Source organism: Barbus barbus, assembly GCF_936440315.1.
Source record: "Barbus barbus genome assembly, chromosome: 31".
Lineage (NCBI taxonomy): Eukaryota > Metazoa > Chordata > Actinopteri > Cypriniformes > Cyprinidae > Barbus > Barbus barbus.
The window spans coordinates 25,309,605-25,336,775 of NC_136759.1; the positions used below are offsets into that span (position 1 = coordinate 25,309,605).

A 27,171-nucleotide genomic window follows, 5' to 3' on the forward strand; every position below is an offset into this window, starting at 1 on the left:
CATCCAGCTGCTAGAGCTGCTGGACTATCTACCTTTGTCTGTAATATATCTGCTTGTTTTACACTCTTTGGCCACCAGGTGGTATTGTGAGCAAATGAAGCCTCCAGAAATTAACCCTTTTGTGGACCACTTGGCTGAAAAGCTGAAAGCTTCATGAGGCTTCTTCTGGCCATCACTAGTTAATAGTAACACTGAAGCAGTGTTAAAGTTAATGAGATAATTAAGAGATTCATTAAGAAATGATTGACCAGTATTGAACACACCTGATGTTAACAAGCAGAATCACCAAAGAAGAAAATCGCAATTTTTAAGTCACCATTATAGTGGTCAGTGAATTTGATGGCCTCTGTTTGTTTCTTCAGTGTGGAGCTGTGGGGACGTGAGGACTTAGAGAGCTGTGGGGCTTCACCTGGTGGAACATCACTCCCTTCCTTTTGCTCACCAATGACGCACATCGCTGCAGCCTGATGTAGAAGCACCAGAGCAAGAAGCAGTTGAGAAGAGCTGCCACTTGTTTGAAAAGAATGCAACTCATGAGTGGATCATGGTCATGTCCTCGCAAGTAGAACATGAACCATCAACGAGCGCTGCTTCAGCATGAGAAAAAAAACAGCCTGTAAAGCATTCAGATTCATGACACAGAGCAAAACAAGCACAATCACTTTGAAAACAATGAATCTTTATTATCATTATATCTAAAATGTAACAATTTATGTAGCAGAAACATATCGTAGAACACCATTTCAGATGTGGCATATGAAATAACTTTTAAAACATTGAATGTCTGCAGCAACCTCTTTCATTTTAATTCTACATTTCATTTACAAGATTCAAAGAAGCAAACTAAATAATAAAAACAATATACAATTAACATATATTTAAAAACAGATAAAAAAAATATGCTCTACATTCTATGCAGAAATACCAAAAGAACAGAGGTAATATATGTAGCAAGATTGCATCGATTTCCACATCAAGGTCCAAGGTTTGGTATGATTATAATGGCCATAACACTTGAGTTAAAGCTCAGCATTCACATTGTGCCTGCAATGTTTAGTGAATATCTTGAAGCTCACTAAACATATGCAATGTGGACCTTAATACAAAGAACACAGATAATAAATAACATTCTTCTTCATTTTTGTCTCCATTTTCACTTTTGCATTGTTATATGTCCCATAACCAGAAAGCATGAAATCTGTGCATAGATGTCAACAAAGAATAAAGCATTAATCAATGACCGTTTAATGTGAATAATAAATGTTTGGTTGATAAACGCCACATGGAGGTGTGTGAGATCCTCTATGATTACTTATATGACCTTTGAATCAATAATTCAGGAAAATCAAAGGCAGTAAACGTGAAATTGTAAACCAAAAAGACATTTCTGAATTTAGAAAGAAAATGTAATGGTTTGCGACCAAACTTTAGTTTGTTAACAGTGATGAGATCCAATAATTGACATTTGAATGAACAAATAAAAGCCATGCATTTTGCAAAAGCTGGCAAAATTCTTATTTGCATATGAAGATGGTTTATCAGACATAATGTGGCCCCACAAACACAGGCAAAAGTCATTAAAGTCTATTGACCAATTTTCCAAACATGCTGTATTGAGCTTTAAAGCTGATGCATGTACTTTTGAATCCTAAAAGAAATTCACAGATTAACCCAAAAGTACACATCCAAAATGTCAGCATGAATTAAATGTCACCACATGCCTTCCCCAGCAAGCCAGTTACTTTTTACAACATCTGTGAGTTGGAGGCGAGACTGTTTGCTCTACCAATGGCAGAAGGGGCTCAAGAAACCTTTTTGAAAACTGCCATTATTTTTGCAGTTGTGTTTGGTGACACTAGTAGCACAAAAATTACACACAGTTAGGATTTGATGCATTTTTCATTCTAATGAGATCAAGTCATCTTGGGCTTTTAGCTCTCTTTCAGTGTTATATTAATGATCACAGTATGTGCATACAACGGTTTTATTTGTTCCTCTGATGGGCTTGAAACCCAAGTTATCATCCCACGACAAGAGAAGCAGCCATTACCGACAGAATGAGAGCTTTTCAGTAATGTTGAAGGAATGTCAGGTAGACCAGCAATTAATTATTGTCCTTTACATCAGACCATAAATAGGAACAAAAACAATCTACATCTATGTGCTCAACCTGGGCACCCTTGTGAAAAAGAAGCACACTTAAGCATACTTTTTAAAAATAGTACTTATTGAAGAAATAATGTAATTTAAAAGAATATACTTGTAAACCAATTGTACTGTTTTTGCACACTTAATCACATTTTAACTGCAATTAAATGAAAAGGCATTTGTGTACGTGTATATTAAATGTAATCAGCCTGAAATTTAGAGCGCTTTTTTGACCCACTTAAGTACACCTTTATATGTAATTACTTCTGTTGTCAGTGAAATATGGTTAAAGTTTAATGCTGAATGTACTGAAAAGCATTTATGGTGAAACAAAATATAATGTGGTTTCAATTAAAACTTTCATGTATATTTGTATATTCATGTTTGTAATGTTTAAGTTACAATATAGCATATTTAAAATATATTACCTTGAAATGTAATATCAAATAACACACTACTGTTTAAATTATAATCAAGTACTTTATATTAAACTAAGATTTTTGATTTGATGTTTTTACAGTGCACTTTTTAAAAGTGTACTTAAATGTATTAAGAAACACTCATGACAGTGTACTCTCTTAAGTGGTATTGTATTTAATTAATATTTTATTATCTGCAAGTACGTTTTAAGATTTGAAGTACACTAAAAGTGCACATTTAAACACACTTCTTTTCACAAGGGCCAGATTCCAGCTCTCCAATACGATCACGCAAAACAGCATTATTACTTTTTCAGTCAAAATCAGAACTGTTCCTGTGAAAGTCTTTCATCAGTTTCTACGAGTTTTCTTCAGAGCGGCCATGTCTCTCTCTCTATCCGTACAGACGTTTGGTTGAGCCCCAAAACTGTTGCGTTCTAAGCTCTTTGTTTTCTTATAAAAGCACGCAAAAGCTGGACATCTACATACTGTGACTTCAAGTTGAGCCCAGGTTTCTGTCCAGTGTGGGAAAACATGGCGATGGTCAGTTTGGAGGGAACAAATCCTCTCTGCTTTGGCTTTCTCAGCCTAGCCCTCCCTGGGCAGTAAAGTCTCGACAGTCCATCAGGTCCTCCACAAGTCTACCGCTCAGCACTGATCTTGTATCGCAGGACGAAGTAGGCGATCAGACGGAGCGACACAAAAAAGATGCCCAGTACAATGAAATCCAGGTAGAGCCTTGCATCCTCAACATCCAGCTCCTTCAAAATAGCTTCTGACTTCTGGAAGTGGCATGTCTCATCTTTGTCGCAGTGCAGGTCTTCACGGTCAAGCCCGTAGATGGACAGAATGACTCCTTCAAAACCATATCTGAAAGGATTTAGAAGAAGACCACTTTAGATATACTGGTATCCTGTTTTGTTGTATTATACAGGTCTCTGGAATACTTGATTCTGATTGGTCAAAAGCAGCATTGTGTTGCAACTATTGCCAGATATTTCATATTTTAACCACTATACATCTCCTACATGGTTTCTGTTAGAGACGTGAACTTAAATGTATTTAATATTCACTTGCAGTGTACTTCAAGTATATTGTTAAAACTACACTTGCAGATTATATCATATTAATTAAATAAAAGTCACTGTCTCTTAACACACTTAAGCACACATTTTTATTTCCTGTGGTCTTCAGGTATAAATAACTAAAGTACAAATAATTTCAGATGATACATACTAAAGGTAATTGCTGTTCCTAATTTCAAATAATCCAGAAGAATGAATTTGGTGCATACAGTATCTACCACAGCTCAATACTGAGTCTAAGCTATAAGGAACATTTCCTGAGGTTGCGTTACCTGACATAGGAAATGTATGATATCCATTGGAGGTATTTTGGAATGGTGTCAAAACTGACAAAGAAGCCAGAAAACAGCAGCACAGGGATGGCTGTGACAGGACCGACAAAAGTTGCTACCTGTCAAAGAAACACAATACTGCATCATTATATCAACATTAAAACATGCATTTTCTATGGCATCGCAATGTATTGATAATGAGCCAAATTGTTCACATAATATCAAGCATATGACAGAACAATACCAGATGAGTCAAACATATTGAGGTATTTACTTGTAATGATGTGGATGCTGCTCCTATCAACAGTCCCAGTGACTGCGCAACCAGTGACGTGAGTGTCCCCAAAGCCAGGAAAAGTATGAAACGAACTGCATCTGGAGGTTGAGATGTCATCCAGTACACTATACTGCAGTAGGCCACTGGGAACACAATCTGTGAGGAAGAAAAGATGGCTCAGATTTATCCTTTTCAGAAAGTATTTTGAAGTATCAGTTTCAGAGAGAAGACGGACAATCTGAATATTCGTCCATTCAATGTTGCGAATTTGATTAGTGACCTTGGGATTTTTCTTGTGACCTTGGAACACATTTTTGTTAAAAAAAAAAACTTTTTTTCCCACCTAATTGGAGAATATTTCTTATAGAGACACTAGAGGACATTTCTGATTTCTGACCAAAGGCTGCTTATGCAATGTTGAAGCAGGATATGTCTAAACTGGGTGAACAGTGATTTGAAAATTAAATCTGCTTCAAGCTCCAATAATGTGTTTATGCCATAAACATAGTGTTCCCTCTTTTCTGCTTTTTGTTCTGTTTTTAACCTGTTATGTTTCTGTACTCTGAGGAAACCCTGCTAATAATCTTGTTGAGCCCAACAACCAAGCATGCACCTTTCCAGGAGGAAACACAATTTCTTTTGTTCCATGTTACCTGAAACGGGACGTCTGCCATTGTTTTGGCCAAGTAGTATGCCTTTAGGCTGTACCAGTAATTCAGATGTTCTCTCAGAAAGACGCCCATCTCAAGAGGAACTACAATAACAATCAGAAAGAACAGTGAGCAACGATAGCATGTTATTATCAAGTTAGTGAAAGTGTGCATCATACAGAATATAATGGACATTTGTACACAAATCATACAGACTCACATGTGAGAACGGTGGGCATCAAAGCTGCAAACATGAGGAACAACATAGAGAAGAACAGGAACCCGGAATTGCTAAGGACCTTCTTGGCCTCGTTGCCAATGCCCAAGTATAAAAGACCGATCAGAATTCCAATCCCAAGATGAGACATGATGCGCAAATGAGTCAACACCTAAACCAAGAAAAACCATGTTCAGATCAAACCTATGTTCCTTCTGTTTTTACTTATCATGTGTCAATCAGTACTGAACTGAGAATGGCTTCTGAATTGCAGCTCAGTTACTCAATTTCAAAATAATATGAATTTAGAGAGCAAACAGGATGCATTTTTTTAATTTAAATTAAATTTAAACAGAATTAAATTCTGCTGTTATGTGATATGTGTATTTTCTACAATATATATATCAGTTTCAATATAGCGTAATCATTTATAAATATATACGTTTTTAATATTCATGCACACAATACGAGACATTTCCAAAAATATTGGATGATTTAAATGAAATGGAAATCTGTTATCCATTTATGCATAATTCATAATAATAATCCTTTTACTGACCATGGTGGAAAACACTAAACATTAAAAGAAAAAAATATATATATATCTTTGAATAACAATTCAGTAAATTTCAGTAAAAACTCACAAAATTTAAATCAATTACCTCGCTCGTAATAATAAAAGGTAAATCGGATCATTATATTATTACAGGATATGTTTAACTGTTTTTGTTGTATAACAGCTGATGATCTCTATGGCATATTTGGCTCTGGGTTACTAAACTTCCCCACAGGGTGGCAATGCTGCTTACCGTATCTCTCATGATGCTGAGAAAAGTTCTCTTGAAAAGGATGCAAAACTGCGTCAGGCAGCTGGCAGAAAAACTATGGCAACCCTCTGACAATGAAGAGTCCTAAAGAAAACAGGTTAAATTATTGCATTTATTGACGCTCAAAAAGAAAAAAGTACAGAAATTGTACATTTTGGGGTGCAGCTTGTTCCTGGGGCAGTACCTACAAAAGAACACCTTTATACCTTCTTTACGCCTAAAGGATGCATATTAGTACCTCAGAGTAGTAATATGTATCTATAAGGTAGCAATATGTAATCTTTTGGTATTTTTATGAACTGTTTTGGAATAAAAAAGGTACAAAGTTGTCTGTTTGAAGGTACTGCCCCAGTGAAAAGCTGTGTACCCCTAAATTTAAAATTTTTGCACTGCCATTTTTCCTAAAAAAAGTGTTGTATAGATATACTACAGATCCCATGTGACATAACACCCACTGCATCATGTTACATAAAGGCTTTATGTATTTACATACCTCATCGGATGGTCTGTGCCACAGGAAGGGATTATGGACCCCGTTACCATTCATTTCACTTTTGTAGTCTTTCTCACACTTGCACTCTTGAACGGCCTTCACCAGCCAAGCCGTCTGGTCACCGTATTCACCAGAGGCCACCTCCATTACTGAAGAAATGAATAAAAACACTCTCAGACTCTGCTGAGCAACTCAAAAAGACACCTGTACTGAGAATACAGATGTGTATTATTTTCATTCTCTCTATTACTCTCACTATATTAATAATTTACATATAGATAGAATTAAAAATAACATGTCAGTGGTGAGTGAACTGGTAAAACTTGCAGCACAATGGCTTTTAAACGTTGATAATAAATAAGCAATGTTTCTTGAGGAGCTAATCATCATATTTGAATAATTTCTGAGTAATAATGCTGAAAATTCAGCTTTGATCACAGCAAAAGATATATATTTTTAAATATATGACAATGGAAAACAGTTATTTAAAATTGTAATACATTTTCACAATATTAGCCTACTGTTTTTTTATTGCACTTTCAGTTAAATAAATGCAGCCTTGGTAAACATAAGAGACCTTTTTCAAAAAGACTGCAAATATTCAAGGGAACAGCAGTAATAATAATACTAATAATAATTTATTTCAGTGATTTCCAATTAGATTTTCTTCAACTTCTGAAAGCAAAACTCCTGCAATTCCTGAGTTTAGTGAATTTGTGTGTGTGCGTGCATGTTAACGTTGGACCACTGTGTACTGAGAGCGTTATTTTCTTACTGAAGTCTGCAGGGTTGTGATAGGTGGGACAGTTGAGTCCCAGTTCTCTGAGATAAGGGATTAAGCTCAATACTCTTCCTCTGTAAATACACTGGCCTTGACTGAGGACATAAAGCTGGAAAAAAACACCAAGAATAAGGTGTAAGAGACAGCATTTCGCATAACAGCATGCATTTAAAAATATTGAAGTATGAATATAAAATCATGATCACCTTATCGAAGAGTTCAAACACTTTAGCGCTGGGCTGGTGAATTGTGCATATGACAGTTCGACCACCCTGAGCAAGAGCCTTCATCAGAGACACCACCTGAAAGCAGGATGAACTGTCCAGTCCACTTCAGAGAGAGAAACAGAGAAATGACGGTTAGCAGCTTCCTGTGGCTGGAGCCGTGTCACAGCAGTAACATACATGATCAAGCTGTGGGGCTCTGTGGTCCTACGTTATGTACCAATTCCCTTCTCCCGTCTCTCTTCCCAAAAATGACTATTTATCTATCAGTCCCATTCAGTCAGTCACGTTCAACGTCACATCGATACAAACTGATGAATTGGGACGTGACGTCTCCGTTCCCTTCTTCAAGGAACGAGAGTTACACCAAGACAGTACTTTTCATTCTAATAAAAACAGGGGCAAGTATTTTTTATTATTGTAGTATATTATATTATATTGCATTATTATAGTTAACTAAACATAAAATCATTAAAAAACTGTCTTAAAGCTGCAGTCCGTAAGTTTTGCCTCTTTGTCGCCATCTCTGTTTGAAAACATGGAATTGCAGCTCTGTGCAGAATTATCTTCCTTGCGTGGGTTGTGCTCCGGCACGGCTCCAGCGTGGATGAATCTAAGCCTACGTCTTGGAATATATGAGCCAAATAAGAATTTTCACCATATATTGTCATCTGAACAAGTAAATAACAAGTCTGCCATGTTTGTTCTGACCAACTGAGGAAAAAAGCATTACAATAAATCGCGCTACCAATGGTGATTTAATCTAAAGATCGGTTAGCTCACATCACATCAAACCCTGCAAATTATTATTATTGTTATACTTTATTGTCAAATTATTAATGTAAGCAAAATCAACATTGCATGACTGAGTATAGTGTGTATTAGCGTGTAGATTTCAATTTCTGTACAGTCTAATCTCTAATTGTCATGCCATTCGAATTTCATATTAAGAAATTATTTAAAAAAGTAAACTATGCTCCCTTCGAACTGATTCTCTTTAAAATACAAATCTAGTGTTATCCCAAGATATCTGTAATCAGAAGCACATTTAAAACTGGAATATAATTTAATCTCATTCACATGTGTTTCATAAACTCATAATCCTTTCTGGATTACAATCCGCCATCAAAATGATAGATTTAATTATTCTAGCTGCTGTGAGAAAAGGCTATAAATGATCCACCTCCTGCAGGATCCACCTGCGGGACAACTTCTTTATGTTTGCAGACGTGACGTAATGATGCTCTGCCATGCTTGAATTTCCAGCGAAAACCTACCCGTACCACTCAAATTAGAAAACAGTATTATAAGCTAACTGTTGTGAAAAGGTAAGGAGATACACTTTTGAACACTGGCTGGTTATGTACTTGCTCAAATATTGAATTTAGATCATTTTTAACCAAAAAAAAGTTACGGACTGCAGCTTTAACTATAAACAAACAAACTAACTTTTATGGAAAACAGTAAACTTATTTTATTTCAGCTAGTTTCTAAGGCAACATTTCTCATTTTCATTTAGTTTCACTTAAATTTAGATGTACTAAACAAATAAAACTAAAACTTAAATAAAAGCTATATATAGACATAAAAAAAGAATTTTAAAATGACAACAAAAGATAACAAAATTATAAAACAATTAACTTTAAAATTGTTTACAATTAAAACAAAAATAGAAAAAAACACCTAATTCAAAATATTAACTATAACAGCATATCAATGATATATTATATAATATTATATTTATAAAAGTCTAACTTATTTTATTTCTGCTAGTATAAAAAATAAGATTAATTAAAATGAAAATAGAAAATATAAAAACAAAAACTATAATTATATGTCCTTAAAATATTAAAATAGCACTGATATTGTCAGACCTCTGTTGTGTGTGTCTTGTGTTTCCATGCCCATATTTGGTTTGTTTCCTGTCCTCGTTTTATGTGATTAGTAGTTTATTCTGTTCCAGGTGTGTGTTTGAGTTAATTATCCCTGGTATTTAAGTCCTGTCTGTGTTGTGAGATGGTGTTTGGTCTACTCGTTACCCCCGGTGTTTGATGTCTGTTAGTTTGCCTTGTCCTGCCCTATCTTCAGTAAAGTCTATTGTTTGAGTTTACGTCCTCCCTGCTGTGTGCACCGTGACAGATATATTGTATTGTATTATATTATATTATAGGATATAACAATATTGCATTATTACTATGGTGCTGCTCAAGTGGGCCAGACAAGGTTAAAGAGATGAGATTAGATTGTAATCTTGACCTCTCTCCATCAAGGCCATATTAATTATCACAGATGACAGAGACACCGCTGGATAAAGTGGAAGACTAAGTGTAATCTAAGTAATCTTAAAGGACAGGATGAGACTGTAGCCTTCAAAACACCATGACATCACTGCACATGCTGCATACAAGCTTCTGATTGGGTGCTCAGCTGATATATTCCTTTGAGGCATGAATGTGTCCTATTTAACTCAGTGACATCAGATGATAACGGTACTGCTCTTGTGCAACCTATAGAAGCTATCTAAAGCCACATGGCTTTGGCTTCCATGAAGGAGAATCTGTTTATCCTTGGATAAGCATGGTAATCGTATAAATGCGATTTGTGAAAGTATCGTTTATGCCAAAATGAATTTAGTTTGCCGCTCTCCAGAGAATCGTTTTTGTTCTTAGCAGGCAATCCCAGAGACGAATGAAGAGCTTAACAGAGCCCGCAGAGACCAGGTCTCAACTGTCCAACAGTATCCCAACTGGGCAAAGCCTGTAAGTGAATATGCAATTAAACTGCATTTACACATTACAAGGACGTAACAGAGAAACCTCATGGGTAAGAGATATATTTGGATCAGGAACGTCACTTATAGTCTGCGTCATAGCCATGCATTTCATAATGTTCACGTGCACTGTAAAAATTATTTTTCGAAGTAGTAAATAAAATAAAGATTATGACTGCAAAATTGACTAGCAGTTTCTGAGTGAAAACTGTAAATCACCATTTTTCTTAAGTATGGAGGAGGCTCACCTTGTGGGCTCATCAAAGAACATGACAGGTGGGTTGTTGACAAGCTCCAGAGCGATGGCCAAACGCTTCCTCTGACCCCCGGACAGGTTGGATGTGCGTGTTTTGGCACATTCTAACAAACCGAGAGCGGTCAGGATTTCGCGAACCTACAACAACACATATGCATCATTATGCACTGGAATAAGGACAGCGCATGCACATACATATCTAAACTACCGTTCAAACGCTTGTGGTCGGTAAGATTTTTTTGTATTTTATGTAAAAACTGTCTCTTATGATAATGAAGGCTGCTTTTTATTTGATAAAAAATAGAAATTGAAATATAATTAGTATTTAAAATAATTGTTTTATATTTCTGTGCATTTTCAAATGTAATTTATTCCTGTGATGCAAAGCTGAACTTGCTGACCACAAATGCTTGAATGGTGGTGTACTTGTTTACTGTGATTTCACTAATTAGGACATCCAGGTCAAGTAATATTTAAGTCACCGATGGCTGACCTTTACCAAAGGTCCCAAAAATTAGGCCGTTCATACATAACCAGTAGGAGAAATTCACACGCCTCTCACTTACCATTTCACGTCTGCCTTCATCCTTTTCCTGGAGTTTAAGATTAGCTGAAACCTGAGCAGGGAGAGTGAGCGATTTAGATGATGGTGAGCATTAGCGGTACAACTAAAGCTAACAGAAGGATTTGCATGAACTCAACAACACAAAAACAACTGCAATCACATGAGACGTTTTCCTGTGAAACTAGCAGTGAGAGCTGATTACATGTTTTCTGGTTGTGTATATTTACCATGAGGTAATGTGCTTGGTATTTTTAATGTGCTTTTCTTGGCTTAATATAAAGCTTACACTAAAAAATGCTGGGTTAAAAATGGACAAACCCAGCAAAAAAAACTGTTGGGTAAAATATTTAATCCAACCTTCTGGGCAGTAACCCAACCGCTGGGTCAAAAACAACCCAATCGCTGGGTTTGTCCATATTTTAGAGTGTATACAGAGGATATATGCAACAAGAGTAATGTAAAGTAAATTATTTTAAGCCCTTTGGGTGATTTATACATTACTACTGAAAGCGGATGTTCATACTTTTACTCAATAACAGTAGCCCCTTTCACACAGTAACACCAGTAGATTACCGTAAAATTACCAGAATGATTTTACCGGTAAATTCAAAAATGTGCTGTTTACGCAACCAACGACATTCCGTCTTGTTTCTGGTAAGGCACCATTAACACATCGGTTTCAAATTACCGGTAAATTCTGTGACATCATTAAATAAAAATGACCTCTTAATGGCTGCGCCTCCTGGTGTTGTGTTTGTAAACATGGAGTGGTATATGAGGACAGTGTTTTTGTTGATGTTGTCATTTTTGTGTCAAACATTCACATTAATGCAGATACTTCAAACCGAACTACACCGTGCGGAGTAAATGTGTCATCTATCAGAATGTTCCGACTGAATTTAGAATTTCAACAGCTCTGGATTGGCCCAGAGTAGACATCTTACACCACTGTGTTCTGAATACATACTCATACTGGTAATCTTCATTCTGCGTACACATAGCATCATTCCAGTAATTTACTGGTAACGTTACAACTTCTCATACAGTAAATTACCGGATTGAATTTCCCAGATTTTTTAAAAAGGGCCTGTTCACACATGATCTCTTAATAGTAATTTACCGGTAATTTTCCAGTAAAGTATGTATGTGTGAAATGGGCTATTTGCAAGGGAAAAAAGTTTACTTACAATTTTTTTTTTTTACCTAAAGGTCCGAAATTCATATCCGAAATTTTCGGACGTTAAAAAATAAATACAACCTCGTGTGTCATGTTTACACATTGCCTCCGAAACTTTCGTCCATCATAAAGAAATAAAATAAATTTGGATGGGGTTCAATTTTCCGTGTTGTTCACATCCGTAGCACTTTTTTTTTGCCTATACAGTACCTACCCTTGTGAAAAGAAGTGTGCTTAATTGTATTGACTGATACATTGGGAGCTACTGTAATGATTTTGTTTTCATTTTGCCTTTTTCCTGGTCATTAGTGGTTCCTAATTAATTATGCACCTGTTTCAGTTCTGGTTGATTCCTTCAGTCTGTGTATTTAAGCCCTTGGTTCTCTTTGTTCAGTGTCTGATCTTGTCACCGTTATATGTGGTTGTGTTTTCCTACACCTGAGTTTTTTCCCCCTGTTCCTATTGGATTTACTTGTTAAAAGACTGTTTCCTGGATACGCTATCTTCATGTGCTTCATTAGCCACTATTGCGTGTCACTAATGCAGCTCAGTGATATCATTTCAGCAGACACGCACCATCATGGCTTCCTGTACGGTGAGGTGTGGCAGTAACATGTCATCCTGCATGATGTAGCAGGACACTTTCCTGAAAGATCGCAGATATCTGGGCTGCCCGTTAATCAGGATCTCCCCCTTCATGCCTGTTTCCCTGTGTATAAATAAATAGTAATTATTTTTATATCAGCAAGTCTTGAGTGATATGTCAGTAAATATGTTAATAGATCTGAATTATACTTAGTATGAAATAAATGTGTTTTAAATATTACTTTTTTACTAGATAGAAGGCACTGCTAGAAGCATCATATCAAAAGTAACCGCTAAATCGTCCAGATTGCTTCAGGCATTCTTCATTTGTAAACTGCTTTGCATAAAAGTGTCCACAAAAAGAATATATTTAAATAAATAATGAAAAGGTTCCAGGAGACGAGACAAAAAAAGCTAAATGTACTATGGCTGTGCTGGATATGTCGAGTTCGTAACTGTTTAGTGATTGGTGGCAAATTCGGTGTCCCACTGACAGCTGTGATTACAGATGGATCTTCATACAAATTTCACACCAATTCACCGAAATGTAAAATAGTTAGTGCCACATGCTTCATGTTTGATGCAATATTTTATGGTCATACTAACCTGTAACCTGCGAGAATGTTCATTAATGTAGACTTCCCGGCCCCTGAGGGTCCCATGATGGCCACCAAAGCACCGCTGGTGAAGTTCCCAGAGATCCCTTTCAGAAGGGTCTTGTAACCTGACACAAGGTAGAACAGAAAAAAAGAGGTGGCCCTGTGAGAAACCTTCCACAGTCTGGATAATAAGCTCAATGAACAACCTGAGCCGTCCCACACAATTGTATAATGTACCTGCCAAAGTCTCATTCAAATTCTCCTGCTTACATAATGGTCGGTGAAAAGGGCTAATTATTTGTTCACCATTGGGTTTCAGAAATTTTCCAGGTGAGTGAACCTGTTTGCCAGTGTGCGTATCTTTAGATAAACCCTGTTCTTACCTCTAACTGAACGTTTTGTTTCTCAATATCAAAGAATAAAGAGCTGATGCTATAACATTCATTCTTTTGTCAAGACGTATAATGCATTCTTCACCATCTTACAGCAGCTTTGTGTGCAGATTGGTAAGCAACTGAACAAATGTTTAGGTTCCTGATTAATGTAAAATACATCAATCTAAAGAAAAACTGCCTGCCAAACTCACATTTTAATAAACTATTTCAAATCACCAATAAAGCTAAAAATGTAGAGTAAATGTTGAGTACAACTTTTTTAAAACAAAATACAAGTAATTATGCAAATACATATAAAGATGCACTTAAGTGGGTCAATAGAAATCTATCGTTCAGCTCATTCCAATTAACATGTAAATTGTAATATATTTTCAAATCACATGCTATTAAGTGTCCACTACTTAATTATATTTTATTAAAGTAATCTTTTTAAAAGCATATGCTAAAATAGATACTTTTTTTCACAGGGTTATATGACCTCTCTTGTTTAGTATATAAAGTGCTATAGGACAGTTTGGAAATGATAACAGTAACACTATTAACTAAGCGTTTTCCCTCAATAAACTCCTAATTTTCTGCGTATTGATAGTAGGCAAGGTAAGCAACTAGCTAATAGTAAACGTGTTATCATGATAACTCATGCTTTTACGCAGCAAAAAGAGGACATCCACAGGATGACCGATTATAACCTGTTATTTATCCAGTAGCTGAAGCTGAGATGCTAATCCATTTGATTGCAGTGGCTGCCAGCGTAATTGGATTGTGCTTACAATCCGTCAGAGCAATACACAAATACCTCTGACCTTCCCCGTCCTCTTTTAGTGCAAGATCCCAGGGTTTCTCCCTCTGATTGTACACTATAGTAACCCCAAAAATACAGAAAGGTGCATCACACTGTTTCTGAAGTGGTACAGTCTCTATTTTGAAGCAAATAACGGCAGGATGATTGTGCTTAGTGCACCTGATGTGCAGCATGTGACAGAAGAGAGAGCTATTCTTGGCCACGAGGGACACCGAGGTTACTTTGAGTCATGATCAAGTGTGCAAGAAGTCAAAATACTATAGAACACCATGTTGTGGCACTACATTACGGTTTCTTTTGCACCGCCACAGTAGGGTAAAAAAACTATTCTCTGTTACTCTTGTACTCATGTCGCACTGGGTTTAATCAGATGAGGCATATGATATGCCCCATAACAACATTCAAATCGCTTGGCAAACACAAATTTGTGCCCTGGGGTTAAATGTAAGTTTGACCAGTAGTCAAATGAAGCGCCTACACACATTCACATCCTACGCAACCAAATAATTTAGAGCATCAACAATGTACTTAACATTCATGTTGATTTTACATAGAGCATCCACCGCTGCACGATTATGTCAGTATAGGTTGAGATATAGTTGAGCTTGATTATGATTTCAGCTGCTAGAAGCACCTCCTCACAGGCTGGGCTCATATCTTCACGTTTTCTAATGTAGAGCCCATATTTATTATTGTATCTAACGCATAACCGCTATCACACAGTAACTTTCAGCTTTATATGACTTTGTCTTATCCGTTTATCCATTTTTAACGTGAATGTGCAAAGCTTCTTCTTTCTTGCATTGCTTGATGTTGCAAACTGGTATTTGTTTTTATACTATTTTCATTTATTATCATGGGAATAAACACACTGGATTGTAGTGCAAATAGTTTTATCGTTTACTGCAATTATCTGAAAGCCGGGACAGGGCGCATATCACTAACAGCAAAGTAAAAAACAATTTATGAAAAAACACCATATCAAAATTAAACAAATGCAACAAGCAGAACATACCATGAACGTACCACGGTATTGCTAGATTTTGCTGTGGTTTACTTTAGACATATTTGCGTACACATTTCCCATAATAAAGTCCTGTTGAGGTACTATGCTACGGTCATGTTATCAGGTTTTAATTCTATAATATTTAATTCTAAAAAAAAAAAAAAAAAACACTATGGTACTAAAGTTCACATACAATACATGGTATTTGCCAAAATACCATGGTAGTATTTTTATGGTATTTTTTGTAAAACAAACAAATCATGGTTATTCTCTGAAGTATTTTGGACAATGATAGAAATACCAAGGTATTTGAATACATTAATCATTCAATACCAAGATATCTATTAAAGTACCATTGTATGATTTTGACCATGTCGAAAATTTCTGTCTTTGCAATGAATCTGAGCCTCAGACGAAGTTCTGACTGCGCACTCCTACAGTCTGAAACCTTTTATAGCTTGCGTCCACTGAAGAAGCAATATGACTCACCATGCGCCATGGACCACCACTCATAGTTTTCCAATTCAAATTCAATTCAAAATTTCCAATAAACTCGCAATCATAACAATAATGTTAGTCCTTAATAGTTGCTACTGTACATATTGACTTCACCCCAGGATAGAAGATTGGGTACTGTACATTTTTCAGTAATTAATTTATATTTTCATTCCATAAATAAAGTCTATGCTTCATATGAATGCCTTAAACTTGAAAAAGCTAGCACAGAATGATGCTTATGGTGTGTGGGTTGCTTCTCCTGAATCGTGCCTAGATGTCTTTGCTACAATTTCTTGTATGGTTATTTACAGTAACTCCTTATCTATTTGTTACAGTGCAGGTTCAGTGCCTTCTTATCTACTTGTTACAGCTCGGTGAGGAAAGCTTCGGTTGGGAAAGAGCTTGGCTACCTCATTCACTGCTTCATTTTAATACCGATCCAAATGTGCAATTCAAAACAACGTTGCTTCCATGCCACTTTAACAGGCAGCTATTTTGGTCTTTCTGACCTATGAAGGAGATCTCATGGGTAATTGAGCCATCAAGCTATTAGTCCTCCCTGCACACACTTCACTTTCTCCCATGCAGCTACTACAACACGAGGGATCAGACGAGGTAAAAATACCAGAGGAGGAGGAGAGGGACCACAGCGTTCACTTTGCTCTTTTACATGCTTCAGTAGGCTGGGCATAGACATTATTTTCTGTGATATTTTCACCCATACAGGAGATTACTCAAGGCTGTGCGAGGTTCTTTAAGGGCTTTTAAATGCTATTAAAAGCTCGACCCACACAAACATTGTGGAAAATGTTGTTTTTAGGCATGGCAAAGTACAGAGAATAAGAGTTTTAAACTTCAACATACTGTCTATATATACTAATATACTTTAAAAGAAAATACGTAGATGTAAAATGAACGTAATGTCTTTTAACACTAAATTGCATGTTAATCGCAATTAAATGAAAATGTATTATAACTTAAATTTACATTAAATGCAATTAGCTGAACTTGGACCGAAGTCTTTGGTATATGGCTAAACTTTACTGCGAATGTACTGACAAGCATTTATGGTAAACTAAATTATTCTTTAATGGCATTTCTAAAGAAAATTGTGTATCATTTAAATATATATGGGATTACACATTTTTACATATTTGCAATGATCAGTGCTGGGGAAAGTTACTTTTAAAAGTAATGCATTAATTTTTTTCGGCAATTTGTAAATTTTTGGCAAATGTAAAATCCCTTTGACACCAAAAGTGAAATGGCTGAAGGCCACAGCTCAAACAAACCTTTCAGCTGTGCTGCCATTCTGGATTGCAGAAGAATAGGATGCAGAAGAACAACATTCAACACTCTTACTTCAACAATGAAACACAAATGTGATTTTTAACTAAAGCCATTCTTGTCTATTAGTAAGTTCGAATTGGATCATTGAAGGACAGCAACAAAGACACTCATTAATAAAATGTAACTAAATACTTAATGGGATCAAATACTTATTTTTAATTTAACATATTTAATTATTGCAGGTTTGAATCATATTCTGAATTTGGATTTCACTGTTTTTATTCATTTTGAGGAATACTGAATCCGTTTTTGTGCAGGTGAGATGAGTAAATGCATGTTCATATTTAGTCTAGAACTACAGAATCATCATGTTAAAACTTCTGATTTTCTGTCAACATGGGAACAGGAGAGCTGCCAGTCAATAAATGGTAAAACAAAATAACTGGCGTTACTTATTTGAAAAAGTAAATCAGACATTTTTCATGTATATTAAAAAGTAATGCATTGCATTAGTAGTTACCTGAAAAAGTAATCTGATTACGTAACTCACATTACTTGTAATGCGCTACCCCCAACACTGTAAATGATGATTGCAATTTAATACATTTGAAATACACATAAAAACAAACTTTAAACGCAATACTGAATACATACTAAAGTTAAAATTAACTTTAAAGACTTTGTTTATATACTTCTAAGTTCTATTTTTTTAAGTACACTACAAGTGCAGATTCAATAGCAATTAAGTGCACTTCTTTTTTTCTCAAGGGTATATAAGACACTTCATGTTTAAGTAATGAAGAAAAAATGTAATTGTGCTAACGAAATGGCCATTAAATAGCCATAAACTTGTGGTCACATGACTTTGACAGATGGGTTGTGAGGACTTTTTCAGGTCACAGAAACAATACCTAAAACAGATTGATCACTCCTGCAGACTGCACTATTAAATATTTATGACACAATCATTGACAATGAATCCATAATGTGAGTGCTCAAATTATAACAACACTTTCAAGGAGGCCCAATATTTGGAAGAAATTCGGTCTCAGAAATTTAATGGCAACATCTAGATATAGCGATCAAGATAATTAAACAATAAGATATTCATGGTTATGTCTCATTTAAACTTTGATGTTCTGGGTCACACATCTAAACGTGCATCATGTTGCAGAACAAGTACAGTAAAATAAAAAATAAATGAGCTCAACTGAATGTCACTGCATGTCGACCCTTCCTGGGTATTTTGCATTGGCCTCCAGGGGTTTATTTTCATTATAATGCAACATATATGGGAAGCGTTCACTAATAATTCATTCTCATATAGTACTCAAAAAAAAAAAAAAAAAAAAAAAAACTTTAAATTTAAATTATTATTAAAAAAAAAAACCAATTAATTAATTATTTTGGTCTAAAAATAAATAAATAACTAAGTAAATAAATTAGAATAGAATAGAATGGAATAGAATTGCCATGAGCCAGGTTTGATTCCAGTTTTCTTTTCCTTTCTATTTCTTGCTCTGCCTCGTAGACTCAGCTGTCGCGCTGATTGGGACGGCACCTGTTTCCTTTTGACACTGATTTGTTCCTCTATTTCTCTCTGCGTTTCTAGACTTCTTTGTCAGATTATTGTGCTTCGCAGCTATTCTGCCAGCTCTCTTTCTATCGGCTACCATTACTCTGTGTTTTGTCAAAAACAGTCCTGTCCTGTCTAGTCAAGTCGAGTCCTCCCGAGTGTCTGACCTGATCTCTGCCCAGTCTCCCAGTTGCTTGTGGCCAGTGGATCGTTTATCAGACTATACAGTCTCCTGTGAAAGTCGCCGCTCTCCTTTCTGGCCGGGACCGTTTGCCCTCTCATTCAAGTCAAATCTGTTTCTATGTTCCAGTTTGTTTCCTGAGTTATTTTCCAGTTCCGCGAATGTCTGATCCGGCTAGCGAACAACAGACTGCCTGAGTTCATTTTCGGACAATAAATTACCTGTTTTGACTTGCCTTTGCCTCTGGGTCCCTTTGTGACGTGACAAGAATAGAATAGAATAGTTCTTAATAAAGTGCCAATTTTTCACTTTAGAAGTTATGCATATAGAACCTGGGGACATGTGATTTGCATACATGATGAAGACTGGAAAATGCACTTTGTAACAGGAATAATCCATTAATGATGGAAAAATGAAGTCATTCCTAAAGTGAACAATCTACATCCAAGATATTCTGACAAGCTACCTAGCGACAGATCAACACGCCTCCTCCACAAGCATTGCTCATTAGCAGCCTTATCTTCACAAGTGCACAGCTGATGGTTTCATCCTGTTCCAGCACGCCCTCATCTCTCAGCAGAGGTTACTGGAGTTTATTGACCGACAGTAACCAACTGTGAGAGTGGAGCTGGGCTGCTGGCAGTGCCTTTGCTCGTTCTCTCTTTCCTCTAAGTATGGATTACAAAGATTTGTTAGACAGCTCAGGCCCGGTTTCTATTGCAGTCAAGTGATAATAGACAAGCCAAAGTTGCCCATCACTTTCTATATCTTTTCAGTAAAACAAAGCTGTTTATAGCATGTCAGACAGACTTTCTTACAGTCATCATGAAAACAAAATTGGTCCTATATATGTATTTTCCTATTTCATTTCCTATGGATGATGCCTCTGTGAACATTATTATATACCTGAATGTGCTACTATATTTGTCATAATGTTCAGTGCACAGCAAAGCACACTGCATGGAATATTTGTTTACGGCAATGAATGCACTTGACCTGACCTTTCATTTCCAGTGTCTCAAATGAACTGAAAGTATCAGCCACATCTTTTTCTAAACTCATTTTAAAATTGAAAATGCAAATTAGTTTTAATTTCCGAGATGATAACTGAATGCCATTTGTAGAATTATACATGAACATAAAGAAGCCATGTGACAAACATAATAAGTACATGTGAAAACATGTAGAATACAAATGTTTATTGTTGCACAGTTCTTATTTTATAGTAGGAAACAGTATATTGTTTAGTAGGCTACTACTCAATTCCAGGTCTTTGGCTTTCTCAAAATATTTCACCAAAACGTTATTTACTTTTATTGTCTTAAAGTTTACTACAGAATGTACTGATAAGTATTTATGGTAAATTAAAATATACTACACTCTAAAAAGTCTGGGCTGGTTCAACCCAACTTTGGGTCAAATATGGACTAACCCAGCTTTTGGTTTGAATTTGTACATTAAATGTTTAACCCAAAAGTTGGGTTAGTCCATATTTGACCCAAAGTTGGGTTGAAACAGTGTATATATAGTCTTGTATTACATGCATTCAAATATATTTGCAATTACACATTTGAAATGATAAAGCTGAAATTTAGTACATTTAAAATATATTAATTTTAAATGAATTATTAGCAAGTACTTTACCAGTCCCTTAGCATGTTAGTCAAAATATCAAAATAAGTGACCCTATTTTGATGTAATATAACAAAGTGTACATTTTAAAAATGTACTTAAACGTGTTAAAACAGCAATTAAAGTGCACTCCCTTTAAGTATGCTTAAGTGGCCTTTTATTTCTTTAATATTGTACTACCTGCAAGTACAGGTTTATATATACAGTATCTCACAGAAGTGAGTACACCCTTTACATTTTTGTAAATATTTTATTATATCTTTTCATGTGACAACACTGAAGAAATGACACTTTGCTACAGTGTAAAGTAGTGAGAGTACAGCTTGTATAACAGTGTAAATTTGCTGTCCCCTCAAAATAACTCAGCACACAGCCATTCATTTCTAAACCGCTGGCCACAAAAGTGAGTACACCCCTAAGTGAAAATGTCCAAATTGGGCCCAAAATGTCAATATTTTGTGTGGCCACCATTATTTTCCAGCACTGTCTTAACCCTCTTGGACATGGAGTTCACAAGAGCTTCACAGGTTGCCACTGGAGTCCTCTTCCACTTCTCCATGACGACATCATGGAGCTGGTGGATGTTAGAGACCTTGCACTCCTCCACCTTCCATTTGAGGATGCCCCACAGATGCTCAATAGGGTTTAGGTCTGGAGACATGCTTGGCCAGTCCATCACCTTTACCCTTAGCTTCTTTAGCAAGGCAGTGGTTGTTATCAAGTTGGAATACTGCCCTGCGGACCAGTCTCTGAAGGGAGGGGATCATACTCTGCTTCAGTATGTCACAGTACATGTTGCCATTCATGGTTCCCTCAATGAACTGTAGCTCCCCAGTGCCGGCAGCACTCATGCAGCCCTAGACCATGACACTCCCACCACCATGCTTGACTGTAGGCAAGACACACTTGTCTTTGTACTCCTCAACTGGTTGTACCACACACACACACACACACATTTAAGATTTGAAGTACACTAAATGCACATTTCTTATTTTTCAACTACTCCCCTCAAATAATCTATTACTTCCAACTTGATTCTCAGTGAATAAAAAATGTTCAAGCCTACATCATTTTAGCGCTGAACATGATATTTCACTCTGAAATTAACACTTTATATAAGTTTGATGGTTGATGCATGCAAGTTGCATGAAGATGTAAACTTAGTTTACTGTGATGCCCTTATAGCATTTGGATTCTTCATCATATAAAAGAGCGTATGTTTAATATTCATAATTATATTTCAATGCATACGTATTCATTATCAATAAGAAGTTTTTGTTAACCTAGTTAGCTGCATCAAATGACATAGCATAGCACATCAGCTGACAATAACACATCAGCTGCATAAATGCTTCAGTCTCGTTGTTCAGCCCGAGGCTCTGAAAGCTTTGATCGCTGCAATGGCACAAAACACCAGGATCAAATCAGCCTGTCCACATCTGCTCCATACTTCCACTATGTGACATCATCATGGTTCTATCCCTGATCGTTTCATGACAAGATCCTTTTATCCATGTCCGGCTGTTTGCCAGTCCAGAGCATTTGCTGGCTGTTTCCAATGCTAATTGCATGACATGTAGGCAGGGCTGTGTGTTGAGCACGCTGTTCTTTTTGGAGAAGGACAAAAAAGCTGATGGCAATCTAAGAGGATTGAACCAAAGTCGATGAGTGAGCCACCAGAATGATGAGCCAGTTGGCTATGGGACCTGGACTTATGTATATTTCATGACACGAAGCGACACTGGAGTGTGGCACTGAAGTTTCATTGAAACTTTCTTCTGTACTTCAGGCTAAAGTTTCCACATTTCAAACCGTAATTATTCACAATGCAGTACAATTTCAATGACAAGTTCAAACTGACAAAGGAATAATTGAACCAGAAATTAAACATTTTCTCTCATGTCATACACAACCTGCACACTGTTGTGTAAGGATTTTTCCAAGGAAAAGGAAAATAGATCATTTAGGCCACTACAAAAGTGCCATATGATGACAAAATTCTCAGACCAATTTCCTAAATTTCCCTGACTAAGCATGAAATTCATTCAATCATTCATTTATTTATAAAGAGCCACAAAATGGATATTAGTCCTGTCTGTTCTGTTAGATTTCGTCTGGTCTACTCATTACCCCCAGTGTTTGATGTCTGTGTTTGCCTTGCCTTGTCCTGCCCTGCCGTGATGTCTCCATTAAAGACATATTATTTGAGTTACATCCTCGTCTCCGTGTTCCTTGTTCCTCCCTGCTGTGTGCGCTGTGTATATTTATTATGCATATATAAATACACACCCATGCATGTATATATTTAAGAAAAATATGTTACGTTAATATACTAGATATATTTACATATAATATAAATGATATGAATATAAAAATATACATGTAAATACATGCAAATATTTTCAAAATATATACTATATGTGTGTGTCTTTATATATACATAATAAATATACACAAAAACTTTTATTCTGGATACAATTAATCGTTTGACAGCACTAATATTTACCAAAACAGTGCAACATCTCAACCAGCCAGGTCTTCATCTGGCACAATGATGAAATTAAATTGATTAAACATTTGTTTTATTTTGCTTTCTAAAGACTAGTCAGAAATCATTAGATTTATCTGGAAGTTTGCATTCATTCAGTCATTCATTCATTCAATTACTAATTTATATATATATTTTTTTTACATTTTATTTATTTACTTACTTATTAATTCATTCATCCATCCATTCTTCATTCAGTCATTCATGACAGTCTTTTGCTCTGTCAGGATAAACACCTTTCTATGTGTGATAAGAATAACCAAACTAAGTGCTAAACACTAACAGCTATTTGTTGTTTTGATCAGAATTTGCATATCCATTTAAAGAAAGCACACTAAATAACTGTTACGTTTGGAAGCATCCCACAAAAGATGGATTTTAGTGTTCTTAGGAACATATTATTATGTTTTTGGACACTTAATTGCATGTTATCTGCAAATGCACATTCAGTCCTATTAAGTGCAGCTCTTATTCACAAGGGTCTCTCTGAACTCATCTGAATTCTGTAGTAAAACCTGAATAGTAATTCTTTACTTTTCTGATATTTACATTCAAATGACATTTACAGTGCTTCAAGGACTGAAGGTCACAGCTTACCTTTTTTTCTCCACCACGGTCCTTCAGGAACCGAGTACGAGAGATCTTTGAATTGGATGTTGACTGCGGGTCTGCGGGGGAGATAGGAAAAGCGCTGGGCCTCGGTCAGATTGTTCTCTACTTTCTTCAGGTGTCCCTGTAACAGCGGCATCTGCTGACTCCCGACGTGACTGGACATCAGCTCATCAATGGACACGCACACGGTTCTGGGGTCTAGCATGAGATCGGGAGGTCCATTTGTATTCTGAGGGAGGACAGACAGAGCGCTTATGTAACACACTGCAACCCAGAGGGAAAAGACCTGAGGAGTTTGTACGGAGCTCTCTGCTGACAAACTTGAGATGTTCAGAAGACATCAAAGATTTTTATCAGAAGTCACACAGAAAAAGTGTACACCACAAAAAGATGACTGAGTACTGAATAAATAATTGCAGATAATATAAAATAGTATGCTGTTACATATTATTATATAAATACTATTTAAAGGTTTGGGATCAGTAAGATTTATTTATTTTATTGTCTCTTATGCCCATCAAGGCTGCATTTATTTAATCAAAAATACAGTAAAAACAATAATATTTTTAAATATTATAACAATTCAAGATAATAGTTCTATTAATAAACTATAATTCATTCCTGTGATAAAGCTGATTTTTCAGCATCATTGCTACAGTCTATGTGTCACATGATCCTTCAGAAATCATTCTAATATGCTGATTTATAATCAGTGTTGGAAACAGTTATGCTGCTTATTTATTTATTTGATTGACTGAACCTGTGAAAATTTTTCACGATTCTTTGAAAAAATAACACTTTTTTTTTTTTGAAAAAAAAAAAATAACAGCATATATACAAAATATATTTTCTAAAACTATTTACTATCACAAAACAAAAAGAAGAAGAAAATGGCTGATGAAAATACAACAGCAATAAATTATATTTTAAAGTATATTAAAATAGAAAACCATTACTTAAAATAGCAATAATATTTCACAATATTAGTGTTTTTTGATTAAATAAATGCAGGCTTGATGAGTATAAGAGACTTCTGTATTTTAATACTTTTATACCTATAAATGATTCCTCTCATAATATCATTGTAAGCACAGTGGTTTAACCACGGTATTTCTTGGCCAAACCATTTTTGTGGTGTACAACAATATTTCCATGGTATATTTTGAAGTACATTACCATCAAATGACCATGTTATTGCTCTCTAATAACATCACAGCTGTAACATGAGACAGTATTTTTGTAACAGAACTCCATGCATCAATTTAACCAGTATATGCACTTGATTGTTTAATGAAACACGTGTTAAGGTTGCAGATTTGAAGAAGGTATAGTAGCCTATATTAATAGTTCATCAGTGAAACGCATGCTAAATATAAAGAGAGGCGACCTAATCCGTCTCCCTCTGGCCACAGAAGACAGATGAGGTTACTATCGGACAAAGCTTATTCTAAGCTCTGGGAAAACAGTACTGCCCAAATGTCAGTTTAGTGTTTTTCATATTAAAACTGTATGATGTAATATAAAAGGATATTAAAATCCACATCATCACGTGAAATTTTAATAATTTATTCAATTTGAGCAAATTTAGTCCTAGCATTACATTTTGAGGGAAATATTGATTTTGCAAACTAAGAATTGTGCATTTGCAATAAGTCATGCAGTCTATGACAACAGATAAGTACATACCACTGAAGCATTTATATCCAGCTTATTAAGAATATGTTTAAAAAATATGAAATCTGATTATTAAATAAAAAATGTTTAAAAACAAGCTGAAACATAATCTTACCATTATGATGGAGTTGGTCACTGTAGTATTGTTGACTGAAAAGGCTGCCATAAGACACGCCATTCCTGTCAAACGTGCTGCGACAAACTCCGGTTGTGTCCGGTGCAGAGAGATGTAGCATCTGTTTGGTCCTGAGCTCTCCTCGCGCTCCTCGCCTCTGTTATTGTTTACACGCGACCTACCTGCGCTCCGTGTTTAGAGGGTGACGTCACAGCAGCGATACACACGCGACGCGACGCGTTTCTGCGACAAAACGGAACGCACCGGAGAGGTCTGCCAGGCGTGTTTAAAAAAAAAAGATGTACTGTTTTTGATAAAACGTGACGCGAGACGCCACGCACAGAACAAGTGACTAATGTCACGTGCAACTATATTTGGACTATAAGCTACAATTCAAATGCACAGTCCATATACAGCTAGTAGTCTATTATATGTAGCATGCATTAAATCAAAATGTTTATTAAAATGAATTCTACATTATTTATTATGCATCGCCTAATATAGAGCTAATATATGATATTGTAAATAGTTGAGAGCCTTAACAGAAATGAAATATAGCCAATGCACTGCTCAACTTTTTATTCTATCAATAAAGCATGCAGAACTGGTTTAATTCACCCACTCCCTCTGGTGGCTGATTACTGAAAATTACATTTTATTGGCAGAGAAATGAACAGCCATAATCGTACTCATTTAAATGTATACCCATTTTATTGTCAGAATATATTCTACTACTACTATTATTATTATTATTAAAATAAATGAACAAATAAATCATACATACATATGTATGGTAAGGTTCTTTACCCAACACTTTTTCAGACTGTGTGTGTGTGTGTGTGTGTGTGTGTGTCCCAGTCACAAGGTACTGCATGTGAGCTGCTGTTGCCGATGCAGTGGGTCCTGAATAGTGCATTTTTGCTGACAGCATTCCTGGCTGTACGCAGTTCCACAACTATCTGTTTATCAATGAGTTTCCACTGCAGAAACACACATATAAGTGTGAAATCAGGTCATTCTAAACATAATGGTGCGGTCTACATTTTTAGGTTAACAATGCTATTCCTATCAGCAGTGATTCTGATCGGGTCTTAGCGTAAAATGTCCCATAACTTGTACAAAACAATGCATATCAAGTAGAAAGAAAAAAATAAATTCTGTTACAAATCCAATAAATAAACCATTATAACCAACTGATACACATCCATCAATTATAGTAGTTCTAATAAATTAATAAAGTAACTAAATAAATAAATGTAGCATTTATACATCTAAATGTAGCTCTAAAATATATATTAATTTTACCATCTGTACTTTTGTGAAATAGTGTGATCGAGGTAGGTATAAAACACTTCCTAAAACAAAATTGACATTGACTATGCTAACAGCTCATGTGTATATAGTACTGAAAGAAAAACCTGCACCCACAATGCAGCGTTACATCACATGCATGGCATAAGCAGCCTATACTTTTTTTTTTTTTTAAGGCTAAAGTTT

At 35.8% G+C, this 27,171-nt stretch overlaps 1 protein-coding gene across 1 annotated transcript; it reads right to left on the reverse strand.

The window, feature by feature from the left end:
• Nucleotides 1-659: 659 nt before the first annotated feature.
• Nucleotides 660-25,996, reverse strand: LOC306851576 (ATP-binding cassette sub-family G member 1-like). The gene is made up of 15 exons (XM_079387920.1): nucleotides 25,675-25,996; nucleotides 23,871-24,114; nucleotides 13,353-13,470; nucleotides 12,738-12,870; nucleotides 10,986-11,036; nucleotides 10,412-10,557; nucleotides 7,376-7,499; nucleotides 7,164-7,278; nucleotides 6,389-6,537; nucleotides 5,878-5,979; nucleotides 5,072-5,240; nucleotides 4,855-4,955; nucleotides 4,199-4,357; nucleotides 3,925-4,043; nucleotides 660-3,437 (listed from the first exon to the last, which is right to left on the reverse strand). The coding sequence occupies exons 1-15, from the start codon at nucleotides 25,735-25,737 to the stop codon at nucleotides 3,209-3,211; spliced, it is 2,022 nt and encodes a 673-aa protein (XP_079244046.1). The 5' UTR covers nucleotides 25,738-25,996; the 3' UTR covers nucleotides 660-3,208.
• Nucleotides 25,997-27,171: the final 1,175 nt, after the last annotated feature.

Excerpts from the sequence above, each read along its gene's own strand:
- LOC306851576 (XM_079387920.1), bottom strand. The coding sequence starts at position 25,737 with ATGGCGTGTCTTATGGCAGCCTTTTCAGTCAACAATACTACAGTGACC. Across the intron at positions 13,471-23,870 it reads ACCGTGGTGGAGAAAAAAAG|GTTACAAGACCCTTCTGAAA; the intron begins GTAAGCTGTGAC and ends ACCTTGTGTCAG. Across the intron at positions 11,037-12,737 it reads CCGTACAGGAAGCCATGATG|GTTTCAGCTAATCTTAAACT; the intron begins GTGCGTGTCTGC and ends CTCCCTGCTCAG.